The sequence below is a fragment of the Molothrus aeneus genome, chromosome 3, assembly GCF_037042795.1.
Source record: "Molothrus aeneus isolate 106 chromosome 3, BPBGC_Maene_1.0, whole genome shotgun sequence".
NCBI lineage: Eukaryota > Metazoa > Chordata > Aves > Passeriformes > Icteridae > Molothrus > Molothrus aeneus.
Genome location: NC_089648.1, coordinates 2,608,619 through 2,621,538, shown reverse-complemented (window position 1 = coordinate 2,621,538; position 12,920 = coordinate 2,608,619). Strand labels below are relative to the sequence as shown.

At 44.7% G+C, this 12,920-nt stretch overlaps 1 protein-coding gene across 1 annotated transcript in view; it reads left to right on the top strand.

Annotated features, from left to right (window-relative positions):
- Positions 1 to 3,469: 3,469 nt before the first annotated feature.
- REL (REL proto-oncogene, NF-kB subunit) overlaps positions 3,470 to 12,920 on the top strand; it is a 29,064-nt gene continuing 19,613 nt past the window's right edge. Inside the window, exons 1-3 of the mRNA XM_066546032.1 lie at positions 3,470 to 3,558; positions 8,379 to 8,521; positions 11,099 to 11,247. Coding sequence (XP_066402129.1) covers positions 3,552 to 3,558; positions 8,379 to 8,521; positions 11,099 to 11,247 — 299 coding nt within the window. The 5' untranslated portion in view covers positions 3,470 to 3,551. The remainder of the gene's footprint in view (positions 3,559 to 8,378; positions 8,522 to 11,098; positions 11,248 to 12,920) is intronic.

The following is a 12,920-nucleotide window of genomic DNA, read 5'->3' as shown; positions in this document are numbered from 1 at the left end:
GATAACTGGAGAGAAATGGGATCTTAAAACATTTGCTTTAACTGGAAGACAGGAAGTGAAGCACTGGATCAGACTGGCCTAAGAATTCTGGTATCTGGCCCCTGGCTATAGCCAAAGTCAGCTGACAAAAATAATAGTGAAGCACCTGGCTGTTGTTATGCAATGCTGCAGGAGGGGAATTCCGTCCTGCTTTTTGCAGAGATCTGCATATACCCAAAGCTATGACATGTTCTTCCACTTCGTGGCAGCTGCTGACGAGGTTTCTTGCCAGAGCTGTAGTGCAATCCTCTAGTTCACCTCACTCTCCCGGGATAATCCCCGGGCCAGGGATTCCAATGGCAGCAGAGCAGAGTTGCATACAGGCCAGTCAGGAATAGAGGAATATCCTCATGCTTGCACAACTTTGAGTAAGGCCTCTTCATTTGCTTAGGTTTTTGCCTTTTTCTTGGGAAGGCTTCTTGGTTTCCATAGAATGTTTTATAAAAACAGCTTTGCTGGTCTTAGACTAAAAGCTCCTTTTGTGCCACTGTTGTGCTTTTCCCTGGCCATTGGCTTATGGCTACTGCTAGAGAAAAACCATCAAGAAAACATCTCCTTTCCATGCTGTCCTTCCTCCAATCACTTTGTTCAGGATCCTCCTGAGCCAAATCTAGTCTCTGTGTATTCTGATGATGGGAGCGGATAGATTTTAACACAATTAAATTCTTCACATGGTTGGTTGTTTATCACAAATTGTTTTCACTTGAAGAAAGAGAGATAAAGCTTTTGGGATGCTATAAGTGCAATCCATTCATATTTTTTCTTTAGAATAATATCAAGGAGCAGTTTGTTCCACAGACCCTGCTGTGTATGTGAGATACCACCCCAATTTCAAACGTGCAATCTTAAGGATTATCTTTGAGTAGCCTGTTCCTGCAAGCCCTAAGAGGTAGAGTTCAAAAGAGCTGGGGAAAAGTAGGGAATGTTTACTATGTTTTAGTAATAACACAGTATTTGTATTGCCTGGAATACTGCCCCTAATTTCACATCAGTTTGGATTGTGTGCCCTACACTAACACTTTCCTTCTGAAGAAATCAGGGGATACTTCTGTTCTGAGCCACAGTCTCCCTGGTCTGTGTTTACTCAGTAGTGTCATAGCTGGAAACCAGGTATATAAACTGTATTTAGGGAAGCAACTAAATTCATTCCTTCTGAGATGTCAGAGTTTTTACTATCAGAGATTCTAAACTCAAAACTCACATCTACAGCTTCAGCTATCCCACAGGAGTTGCACCCCTTTCCTTTTAAAAATCCTGTCCAGCTCACTCCTGTGATCTGCAGGGATGCCCTCAAATTGGGAGCATTTCTCTGGCTGTTCAGCCCTGTGAATAAAGATTTGTACAAAACTTCCCCCAGCAGGTGATCAATATAAAAACTGAAGTATCTTCTAACACAAGGTGTTGATGAGCTGATTGTTTGGATGGGGCTTTTAGCACAGAGAATTCAGGTTGTGCACTTCTCCTATTTGCTGCCTTTGTTGTAGAGCAGAGCAATTTTATTTGTAGTCTCTTTGTCAGTTTGTGCTTTGTGGTCACATATGCTTGTGTAGGTAAAGTCTGAGTTTGATTTAAAATATTAGACCTGCTTTATTGTACATTATCAATCATAGGGAATCCAAGAAATCCCTGAAGATGTAAAAATTTAGTCTGAATATCTTACACTTTTAGGGCATTGCTGGTTTATATATTTTGTGCTGTTTTGTTTTGGCTTTTTTGTGGGAAAGAAAATAAGAAATTACATTCTTCTGGCAAGAAACTAACCCACAGCAATAGAATTATTTTATTATAACATCTGAGTAGTGTAGTTTTTCTTCTCTTCAATCATCTAAGGCTAATGTCACAGACATTTTGATTATCCTCTGTTCTCCCTAGGATTCTTCTACTCCAATTTCAGTTATAAGTTTGACAGGGGTGCAACAATCCTACCATGTGACAAACCATGAATCTTTAATAAAGAAAATTTTGCTTGTGGGGTGGAGAAAGATAATTTTTGTTTATAGGAAATATGAGGATAGTTGAGCCAAAACTAAGGTTATAAAGAAAAGTCCTGTTGAGATGGAGTACAGAGCAGGAAGAATAATAAGCATTTGGCAGCCTCTCTGCTTAGTTACATGGATTGGTGTATGAATTTGCAGATTATAGAACAGCATTTTCAGCTGTGCTTCATTTCTAACCTTAGCTTTAGAAATAGGATAGTGGGGAAAAAAGCAAAAATCTATCGGTTTTATACATCACTTGAGTGTTCTTTCAGGCTTTTCTTGTTGTTTTATTAATCTTTCTTTTTCAGGGATACTAATTGATTTAACTAATAAACGGGACAGTTTATTCCACTCCCAGATTAAAGATTTAAGAAAAAAAATCAAATTTTATTGTTAACTAAGCAGTCTGACACCACAGCTAGGTGTGGCCTTCCTGTTCCCTTTGTGTTCCTCTTTTTTCAGGTGTTTTTTAATTTGCCCCCAGATTTGTTTGTTACTGACCTCTCCACCTGCTCCAAACATGGGGCTGTTCCCAGTGTGCAGTTCCTTGGCTTCCCCTCGCTGTGTGGGGGCCAAGCTGTGAGATGCAGGATCTGGGATGCTCCGAAGGTTTGGTAGATTTAGAGTGGATCATTGTGACTGATTGGGCTTGTTGGTGATTATTTCTTACCTTACCTGCAGTCTTGGTCTGTCCCTAGTACATACAGCTTACTTATTGAATCAGAGGGGGCTGGAAGGGGGCATTCAAAGCCTGTCTCATTCCGACCCCCTGCTTTGGGCAGGAACATTTTCCCCGAAACCAGGCTGCCCCAAGCCCCATCCAGCCTGGTCCGGAGCACTTCCAAGGATGGGGCATCCCCAGTTTCTCTGGCTAGGCTTGTTCCATTGCCTCACCACCCTCACAGTAAAGAATTCCTTATCAGTATCTAACGTAACCCTGCCCTCTGCCAGTTTAAAGCCATTCCTCCTTGCCCTGTCGCTACCGGCCTTGGTAAAGGCTATCCATGTCCGTCTTATAAACCCCATGGGGGGGCTTGGGTAGGCGCTGGAAGGTTTCAGTACAGTCTTGCCTGGAGCTTTCCCTTCCCTGGGCTGACCACCGGGCTCCGTGCGACCGAGAAAAAGATGGATAAGGAGAGCGCTTGGTCTGGCGGCGGTGTCGGGGCGATGCCCTCGGAACGAAACAGCTCTCGCTATACCTGCCCTGCTCTGGAACCAGAGCAGCTGAACTTTTCCTTCGTACTTCTGGCTGCCGGGCAGGGCAGGACCGGAGCACAGCCTTGTGCCTGCTCTCCTCGCGGAGCTCCGTCCCGGAGCGGGTTCCGCGGGGATCGATTCCCCGGTGCCCGCCGGCGCGGGGCGGGGCGAGGGGCGGCCCCGCAGCCCAGCGCGCACGTCCGCCCGCCCGCCCCACGGGAAATTCCCCCTGAAAAGGGCGGCGAGCCCGGCAGCCGCGGCCGTGCGAGTGTCCCTGCGAGGTGTGCGGGCCCGGGCCGGAGCCCCGCGGCGAGAGGCCGGAGCGGAGCTGTCAGCATGGCCGGTGAGCAGCGGCGGGGCCGGGCCGGGCTGGGCTGGGCTGGGCGAGGGGCTCCGAGCGCTGCCCGCCCTCGCTGGTGGCGGCGGGTGTTGACTCTGCGAGGCCGGACCGGCGTTTCGGATGAGGTCTTGCGAGGCTGTTCCGTTTCAAATGGATCTTTTAGGTCTTAAAGTTGTGCGGCGGGAGCGTTTAGGTGTTAAATAAGCGCGCGGGTCCCTGTCTGGGACGGAGACAACAGGCTGGAGGTTGGGTCGTGATCATCAGGATCCCGCTCCCATCAGAACTAGGCTGTGAGAATGCAAATGAATGAGAAATAGTGATTGCACAAATGGAAAGTAACGCAGATAAGGGATCGTGCTCTGAATAATTGCAACAAAATGCACAATTAAGTTTCTAGAGGCTAAATTAAACCGAGTTTGTCATCGTTTCGGGAGGCGTCTTTCTAGTATCTTTCTTAGGGTTAAAATAAAAACCCCTAAATTTGAAACTTGGCTATACTAATTAAAATAGTATTTCTAGGCAAAACTGCTTTTCAGAACATGAGTGTGTGTTCTGTTCCCACTTAGCAAGGTATGAACTTTCACTCCTGATAAATGTATAGGTGTGCTAACTATCAACGCGGGGAGGAAACAGCCGGGCTTGTGCTTTAAACGTTCGTATTTTAAAGTCGCAACAATGAAGCAGGAGAGAGCAGTTTCGGGTTGTTTTTTTTTCTTCGTGTCTTTATGTATTTTCAGTGTAATTAGGAACCAGATAAGGAATTTTTTCAGCGGGGGAAGTTTATAACTTCCTGGTACTAGCTAGCTTTTGTCTTTTTTTTTTTTTTTTTTTCCTTTTCGTTGCCGTTTTGTAATGTAACACGATAGTAAAGAGGAAGTTCACGAGCGTTGTTTGGTCTGTGTTAGAATTTGTGCAGTTTATAGAGCCGTAGGTAGATTACTGCTTTTAAAAATCAAATCGTGTTACGTTTCCAGTTGCTTTTGCTTAAATTGGGTGGGGTGTGCTGTGACAAAGCTTTGCCACCCTCCCGCTTTGCCTGAAGTGTTGCAGAAGGTTACAAGTGGATAGATTCTTGCTTTTTAGAAATGACAGACTTCGTGCCACCAGGGATTTGTTCAGAGCGGTGACATCAGAGTTCAAGAGCGACGCTTCTCCCATCTGTGTCTCAGTGCGGGCACCTAGGGCTGGAGGGTTTCTGGTGATACTTTCACATCTTCCACAAATACCCACAGCTGCTCTGCTTTCACACGCAGGTGTTGATGGAGAGTCTGTTCGCTCTTGGCCCTGCAAGAAAATGACAAATTGGGCAGTTCCTCCAGAGCCTGCTTGCTTGGAGCAAAGGGATGAGACAGAACCCTTGATCGGGTTGTCACTTTGCTTGGTGGCAGTGTGTCACACTTCCTCCCTCGTGGCACAGGCTTTGTTAAACTTCAAACTCTCACAGGTTTCTTGTCATGGAGAGGTCTGATTGAAGTCTGTTCCAAGTTTTAGGGATTGTCCTTTTGTTCCTCTTTGTATTGCTCAAAATGTGAGAATAAAACACCCTTCAGTTCTTGAATGAGCATAACTGGCTGAACTCTCACAGCTGTCACTGCTTCTACCTCTTGTCCTTGCTGAACTCTTGGAGCTGTCATTGCTTTTGCCTCTTTTCCTTGCATATGTAATTGGGACACTTGATCTCCTATATTCTCTTTAAAATTATTCAGTGTTGTATTCAGGGAAGGAAGGGGAAAAAGCAATTCAATAACAACAAGAATGACAGGCAGGTTATAATGTGCAGCACAATGTTTCTATTGCTAGCATGTGTATAGGCAATTAGAATTAATTACAATGACAAATTAAACTCTTAAGAATTTAGATGAAGGATTAGCTAGATTTTTTTTCTTTTCTTCCATTTCAAATGGTTTATGGAGTAGTTGTGGGCAGGCAGGTAATAAATAGGAATAGCTGTGTGTTTCTCCTCTAGAATTAGTGAGAGTTTGGGTTTTGGTGTATCTCACCTCTGTTTGACACACAAAGTGAGACCTGAGGAGGGCAGGTCTGTAGTGGCTGTGTGGGAGCTAACAGACCTCTGTGTATGTGTGAGAGCAGATTGTGACATAGTTAAGCTGTGCCACTTCCCAAGCACATTGCTGATTTACAGAAATAGGGAACACCGGACACTTGGCTGCAGAGTGCTGGTAATACCTGTCACTCTCACAAACACTTCTGTGTGTTTCCTCTCTGCACAAAACATGATGACACTGATAATCACAGCAGAGATGATAACGTGGTTCTTGAACAGAGAGAGAGGCAGCCAAGACAAAATGAAGTTTAATGTTTAATCTCTGGAGGCTGCTGCATCACCGAGCTTTACTTTCCCACAAACACACCTCTGCTGAGCGGTGGGTTTACCTTCAATGGCATTTGTTTCAGCCACAGCCCCATAAAGATCACTGAGCCCAGAGCCTTAAAATAAAGGGCTCTTGAGAGGTGAGAAAATAGCCCTCTCAAGCAGAGTGTTGCTAGAACGTGAAGGGAAATTGTTGGTTAAAGCAGCAAGAGTTAAAGACCTCAAGTGATTGTGCTCTTGTAGCGAGCGGCGAGGCTCTGGCTGGTTCTGACAAATACACAATGTCTGTGGGTGTCCTGCATGTCTGCTCAGCAGCTATGTAAGCATGAGAGTCTCCCAGATTAGTGCCAGATTAGGAGGCACTTTCCTGTAATGTGGTCATTTTAACTTGTAACACAGATTTTTAATTTAGTATATGGATACGTGTATGTATTTGTGTTGATCAGTGCAATAGCATTGAAGTAAGTTGAAGTGTGGAAGTTAAAATAGCCATACACAGAGGCATGAGCATGGTTTTGTGAGAAGCCCAGACTTCTGCTCTCTCTGAAACCAGCTGTACGTCATTTCTAGGCTTTTTTGTTATCAATGCCTGCCTTCCCCTTCCCTTTTGCTTGTTTTCCAGAAAGAGAAAATATGCAAAGCTCATCTGAAGGAGAGTTAGGTAAAGAGCTGGAAGTATCTAGAAAAGGGGCCATCCCCCTGAGGAACCTAGACTAGACTAGTGGCTGATGTGTATTTAATGTGACAGCTCATGGCTGGTGATCAGCAAGTTACTTAAAATCTACCTAATGGCAGGTGATCAGTTTAGAAACTGCTGCATTTTGAGTGACTGTTGGAAAGGTCTGTAAAGAGTCCTGAACCACAGTTCCCAAAGGTTCTGACCCCAAACACAGTCTCAAGTGGAAGTGCATTGTGCTTGTGAAGGTTTTGCAGAGGCTCCAGTTGTTCAAGACCATCCAAGAGCTGCTCTCACATGGTGGAGGATGCAGTTCCACCCCTGCTTGTAGGTGTGTGACAGATAAATGTGCATTCAGGTCAGACTGAGGTGATGTCTCACATGTTGTTCTTTCCATCCATCCCTTCTCTGCTGCTCTCAATTACTTTATCTCTTAGGTTATAATATTTTCCTACTTTGGGTATGAACTGCTGCAGCACTGGAAATCTTTTGTGATCAACAAATCCCAGGCATGAAGTTCAAGCTTTGTGTTGGCAGAGGTGCCTAAACCATTGTAGGTGCACAAAAGAGAAGCCTTTATTATGGAGTTAGGGTTGGAATCCACCTCTTTGCCAAAACCTGTGTGCTGTGGATTCACAGGCAGCACAGACCTTGGGCAAAAGGAAGTAGGGGTTCTTTTACCCTTTCAGCACTTTCAATATATTTAATAACTGTTTTGCTTATTATGTTGAAGTCCAAGCACTTTTTTTTCAGTGCTGTGCCACAGAATATTGTCTGTCCTGTTTGTTTGTGATGCTCAGCCTTGCTTGAGGAGGATGCTATTATATGAAGATGACAGAGAGCTCAGTAGACATTTCCATAAGCTATGTTCTTCTGATTGTGTAGCACTGTGATGATTCAGCTTCAACAATATTTACTTAGCCTCTTTTGTTTGTTTTTCACATGCCATCCCACTGTTGTCACTCTTTGATTGACTGTCCTGTTTGATGTTCTCAGTGAGATATACGACATAGCTTGTTGCTGTCTGGCAATAAAACATCACTTGAGAAGTACTTAGGCTCTTGCTAAGTTAATGTCTTTCTAAACCCCCCCCTCTAATTTAAGAGTTCTGCTGTCTCTTATTCTCAGCTATCACTCTGTGTTTCCTGAAAACCTCCCTTCTGACAGCTGCCCAATAGCTTTTCTGAGGTTTCATTGTCTGGGGAGATACTGCAACTGGAAACCAGCCCCATGGGAGATGGGCAGCTCAAAATGAAGAGTTCAATACGAGCAGTCAGGTATTTTTTTGAGCTCACAGTGATAGTATTCCACCCAGTAGGAGCGTGGGGGTTTTTTGCATAATTTGAATAGTTTCTGCTGCACTGTGATAGGACCTAAATCAGTGGGTTCTGAGCAAACATCTTCCCTTTCAGAGGATGCTTAAGAGAACACAGCAGTTGACAGTACCAGTGCTTGGAGACAACAGCCATACCTAAAACTGTATTATTCCTAAAAATGTTGGATAATGATTTGAGAAATCCCAAATAATGATTTGGCTTTTGTTGTATAAAACCTTCTTTAATCAGACACATCTTCTACAATGGTTAAAAGAAGCTAAGTTCTAGAGGAGATGGAGAGAAGGGTGTCTTTTTTTGCTAATTACTTCCACCTTCAACATGTTCATGTACCTAAAAATAAAGAGTGGATTTCCTGAAAGGGTAGACCAAGTGGAAAGATGGTAATGTAAATCAAAAGCCTAGAAATTCTAATTCTTGCATCTTCTGCTGCTTTTTAAGCTCTACTGTGTCCTAACATTGAAAATATTTTATTTTGAAGGTGGCCCTGAGCCCTACATTGAAATATTTGAGCAACCCAGGCAAAGGGGCATGCGTTTCAGATACAAATGTGAGGGAAGATCAGCAGGCAGCATTCCAGGAGAACACAGTACTGAGAACAACAAGACCTTCCCTTCCATCCAGGTAAATACTGCTTTTATCCAGGAATTACCAGTGCCCGTGGTGCTCGTAGCAATGTGTTGGACTCTGCACTGTAAATACAATGCTTTTCATCTCTCTTTCTGGGATTCTTTCCTTGGCATGCAAATGGAGCTGCAGCAGAGTGGGAAAAGAGTTACTTGCTCCTGGTCACGAAAAGATTTGGTTTCCAGAAGGAGGAGAAGGTGCAGAGGTGGTTTACAAAGTGCTGCTAGAGGTGCCGCAGTGAAGACTCCAGGGCTGGGAGCCATTCATTTGCAGCTTTCTCTGTGTGCACGTCTGCTCTGCTTCCTTACTTGGGTGACGTGGGTTTGGTTTTAAGGTTTGGACTGCAGCACGAATTTTGGGAAAGAGTTGAAGGAATTTGCCTACAAAATGCGGAAAGGCTTTGAAACGTTGCTGGGCACAACATGAAAGAAGGCGCTCTGTGCGAGCAAACAATCGCCCATGATGGGGAGAATGGGCTCTGCAAAAGACACCAGCCTGAAGTGTGTGAAGTCAGAACTTAAAAATGAGCTCAGAACGGGGAACTGAGTCCTCAGAGCATCTGTAGGGATGATGAGTGGGGTGGTTGCACCACGGATGGGTTGGGAAATCCAGAATGGAGGGATTCAGAGGAGGCCTGAGAGCTGTGACCAAAGCAGGGACAAAGACAGAGACAGCAGAGCTGGAATGGAACCACTTGGACAGTAGCTTTCATAGGCTGGACAAAGGAGACCCTAGACAGGTAGGGTAAGAGAAGAGAATTTCTCATCTCCTTTCTGATGTTTAAGTTTGTCAGCTGAGGTTAGAGGGAAAAGCTCAAATTTAAATGGGAAGATCACTTGCCATCTTCCTGTCCAGGAAGAGAGGCTGTGTACCTGTGTTTGCAGAGTGTGCCAGCATAAAAACACCAATGGGGAGCCCAAAATGGAGTCTCTGGAATCACAGCAGGACATTAACAGATAGAGAGGATGTGAAATGTGAGAAATATGAGAAGTTTTATGCTGAGGCAAAAAAGCTCTTTAAGAGGGAGGGTTTGAGAAGGAGAGTGTTGGCAGTCATGTGTTGAGCAGCAGAGTGAGTCTCTATTGCATAAAGGCAGCTGTGGAAGCTGGTCCAGCCCTGGAGCCAGAATTAGTGAGGGAAGAAGCAAAGAAGGGTTCCCTTTGACTATCACAGTGCCAGATTTGGTTAGGGAATGCAGGAAATGGAGATGGTGCCAGACTCATTTTTTCAGCACTCTGCCAATTGAACAAGGAACTGTGTGGGCTGTTGGCAAGAGTAGAGGCTTGCACAGACTCTCAGCCCCAGTCTGTGTCAGGGCACAAGCTGAATGGGCTGAATCAAGCCTTAATTCTTCTTTTCTTGGACTGTGCTGCACATGAAGGCCAGGCAGAACCCAGAGGGGAGGTGGGACAGGGTATGTGACCATGCAAGCCTGGCCAAGTTTGTTCTTTTGAAAGGTGACTATTGATGACAGAGCTGATTGTGCTGATAGCAGGTGATTTCTAGGTGAATTCCTGCCTCCCTGGAGCCCGTGGGAGGCTTTAGTGCTGATTGGGTTCCAGGGGAGTGCCCTCTAGAGATGGAAACGTGAAGAGAGGGGCCAGGAAGAGATGAAGTTTCATGGTGTGGTTATGAAGATGAACATCAAGGGGGAACAGGAGAACCAAAAGCAGCTAGATCAGGCTTCACATTCTTGGGGCTGGGTGTAAAGTGAGGGAGAAATGATGTTATGGTTGAAGAAAGTAAAGGAGCGGTGGAAGTATCATTTTAAGGGTAAAAAGTTACAGTGGCTTGTGTGAAGACTGAATGGAGCCAAACTGGAGATGGATGCAAGCAGATGATGACAGGTAAAAGAGCACAGTTCAAATTAAAGATTTGAAGTGTTGACTAAAAAGGATACATGGTGGATCTTTGGAGTCTCAGGAAGAAGAAAGGAGGGGAAGGAGAGGGACTGTTACTTACAGGGCAGGGGAAGTGGAGGAGGAAAGCTCACCTCTGCACAAATATGTGCCTGAGTAAGTCTTGTATTTGCTTTCAAGCTTTTATGTGTCAAACAATTTAGGCCAAACTATTTTTCCTCCTTTTTTGTTTTTCCTTTTACACTCCCTCACACTCGGTGACTTCACTGGTAGACATCAGCTTGAGGTTGCTTTCATGCACCTGAGAAAGGAGCATTGAATTGGCTGATGACTGCTGTGAGAGCTCTGGTAGGAACTTGAGACTTTGGTACTGCCCTGAGTGTAAGATTGACTACTCATCTGAGAATTAGTTGGGAAAAACCCAACAACTTCAGAGGGGATTGTGTCATGTTTGTCATGTTATCCTGTATCTGCTAAGATCCTCTTTCACTACTTAGTGTTCCATGCACAGGTGTTATCCTCATCCCTGATGCTTTATGAGTTTTTTTCCTAAAATCTTTGGAGGTAGACTTGTTCTTCAGGCAACATTTCTGTATTGTCACATGCATAGCTCCTGTGTTTCTTCCACAGAGCATTTCAGGATAAAATTGATTTTCTGTAACAGATGAGGGCCGACACCTAAAACCTTGAAAACACCCCACATTTTTTTTTGTAGATTCTGAACTATTTTGGAAAAATCAAAATAAGAACTACGCTGGTAACGAAGAATGAGCCCTACAAGCCACACCCCCATGATCTGGTTGGAAAAGACTGCAGAGATGGCTACTACGAAGCTGAGTTCGGGCCGGAACGGCGAGTCCTGTCGTGAGTAATGGTGTTGCTTGGGAGTTTGATTAATTGTGCAAGTGATTTGCTAATCTTGTGTTTTAAAACTCATATTAATGATTAAAAGAGCAATTACAATGCTGTCTTTGCTGTAGTTTACTAATCCATCCTGGGGAACTTCCCCTGGAAGTATTTCCTTCTCTTTTTGATATTACACGTGTACTTTTTCTTTCCTGTCACCCTCTTCTTTCCTTCAGCCATTCTCCCAATGTCTGTCTTCTTTTCCTTTCTCCCACTTACTTTTTTTAGCCTTGTTTATTAATACATCTTAATCTTGAGCATGACTCTTTCCTACATGTAAAAATGATGAGTAATAGAAAGGGTAACAGCATGAGAATTTGTACTTTGTGGTGATGAGGGAAGTTCACACCTTCCATGGAAATTATATTTGGACTTTCTGGAGAAAGTTGGTAGTGGCTGAGTATCATGTAACCTAGAAGACAATGATTGTGACACATCTGGAAATGTTAGTAGCTGTCACTGTTGTTGCTTGTTGTTTGGGTTGGGGTTTTTTGACTGAAGATACAGATTCTGCTCGGGCCCAGCTCTGAAGAGTAAGTGTGCCAGGGAAGGATCTGCTTGTGGATGCAGAGAGGAAAACTCAGGATGTGTACAAGACATTCCTCTGTGCTGTTAAGAATATCTCAAATACAGTTGTATTTGATGGTGTTTCCTCCAAGTTTACCAAGTCTCATGTAACAAAATAAAAGCAGAATAAGCTGCAGCAAACATGGAGTGATTATTGCTGGGGAATTTAGAACTGGCAAGCTGTTTGTGGTTCACAGTTTGCAATGTAGGAAATATGGAAGTAGGCTATTGCTTTGGGGTAAGCATAACTGAGCTGGGAAGAAAATCAGGTGAATATTTCAGTGTATAAGTAGCTCTTACACACAGCTCTCAGGCCAATGGGATTCTGTTGGTGTTGGTGAAATTACTCCATGCTTACGTGGGTTTAGTCAGTAGGACACTATTAAAGGAGAGAGCTGAAGACACATTTGTTTTGAAGGTGGTGATTTATTTCACTGATGGTGAAATAAACAGTGGAGATGCTTCTTCAGCATCCAGCCCAGGCTGAAGGGATCAGGGATGGCATCAGCATCCAGCCCAGGCTGAAGGGATCAGGGATGGCATCAGCATCCAGCCCAGGCTGAAGGGATCAGGGATGGCATCAGCATCCAGCCCAGGCTCAAGGGATCAGGGATGGCATCAGCATCCAGCCCAGGCTCAAGGGATCAGGGATGTGCTGCAGTGTGTTCTGGTGGCACAGAGCACCCTGACTTGCAAACATCCTAAACTCCAGCAGGACCTTGCATCTTCCTCTGGCCATCCATTCACCAGCTTCCCCTTGGTCTTCTCAGATCAAGCTTCCTCAGGCAAGGTCAAAGGAAGTCTGCTGTTCTGGCCCATCCCACTTCCTCCCCGCAGCTCTGTGCCTGCTGATCCAAAGCAGAAAAGCCTGATTGCTTAATGCCTTTTCTGGCCCTGTGTTCCCATCACTGAGTGCAGGCAGACCCTGAGGATTGCTTCTCCTCTTGGCATTTGGTTGCACAGGGTTCAGTGTGGAGGCACAGGCAAGCCTTGTAGAGGGGCCATTGCAGGATGTCATGCCAAGAAGCACTGGGATGCTCTGCAAATATTTATTTGCAGATTGT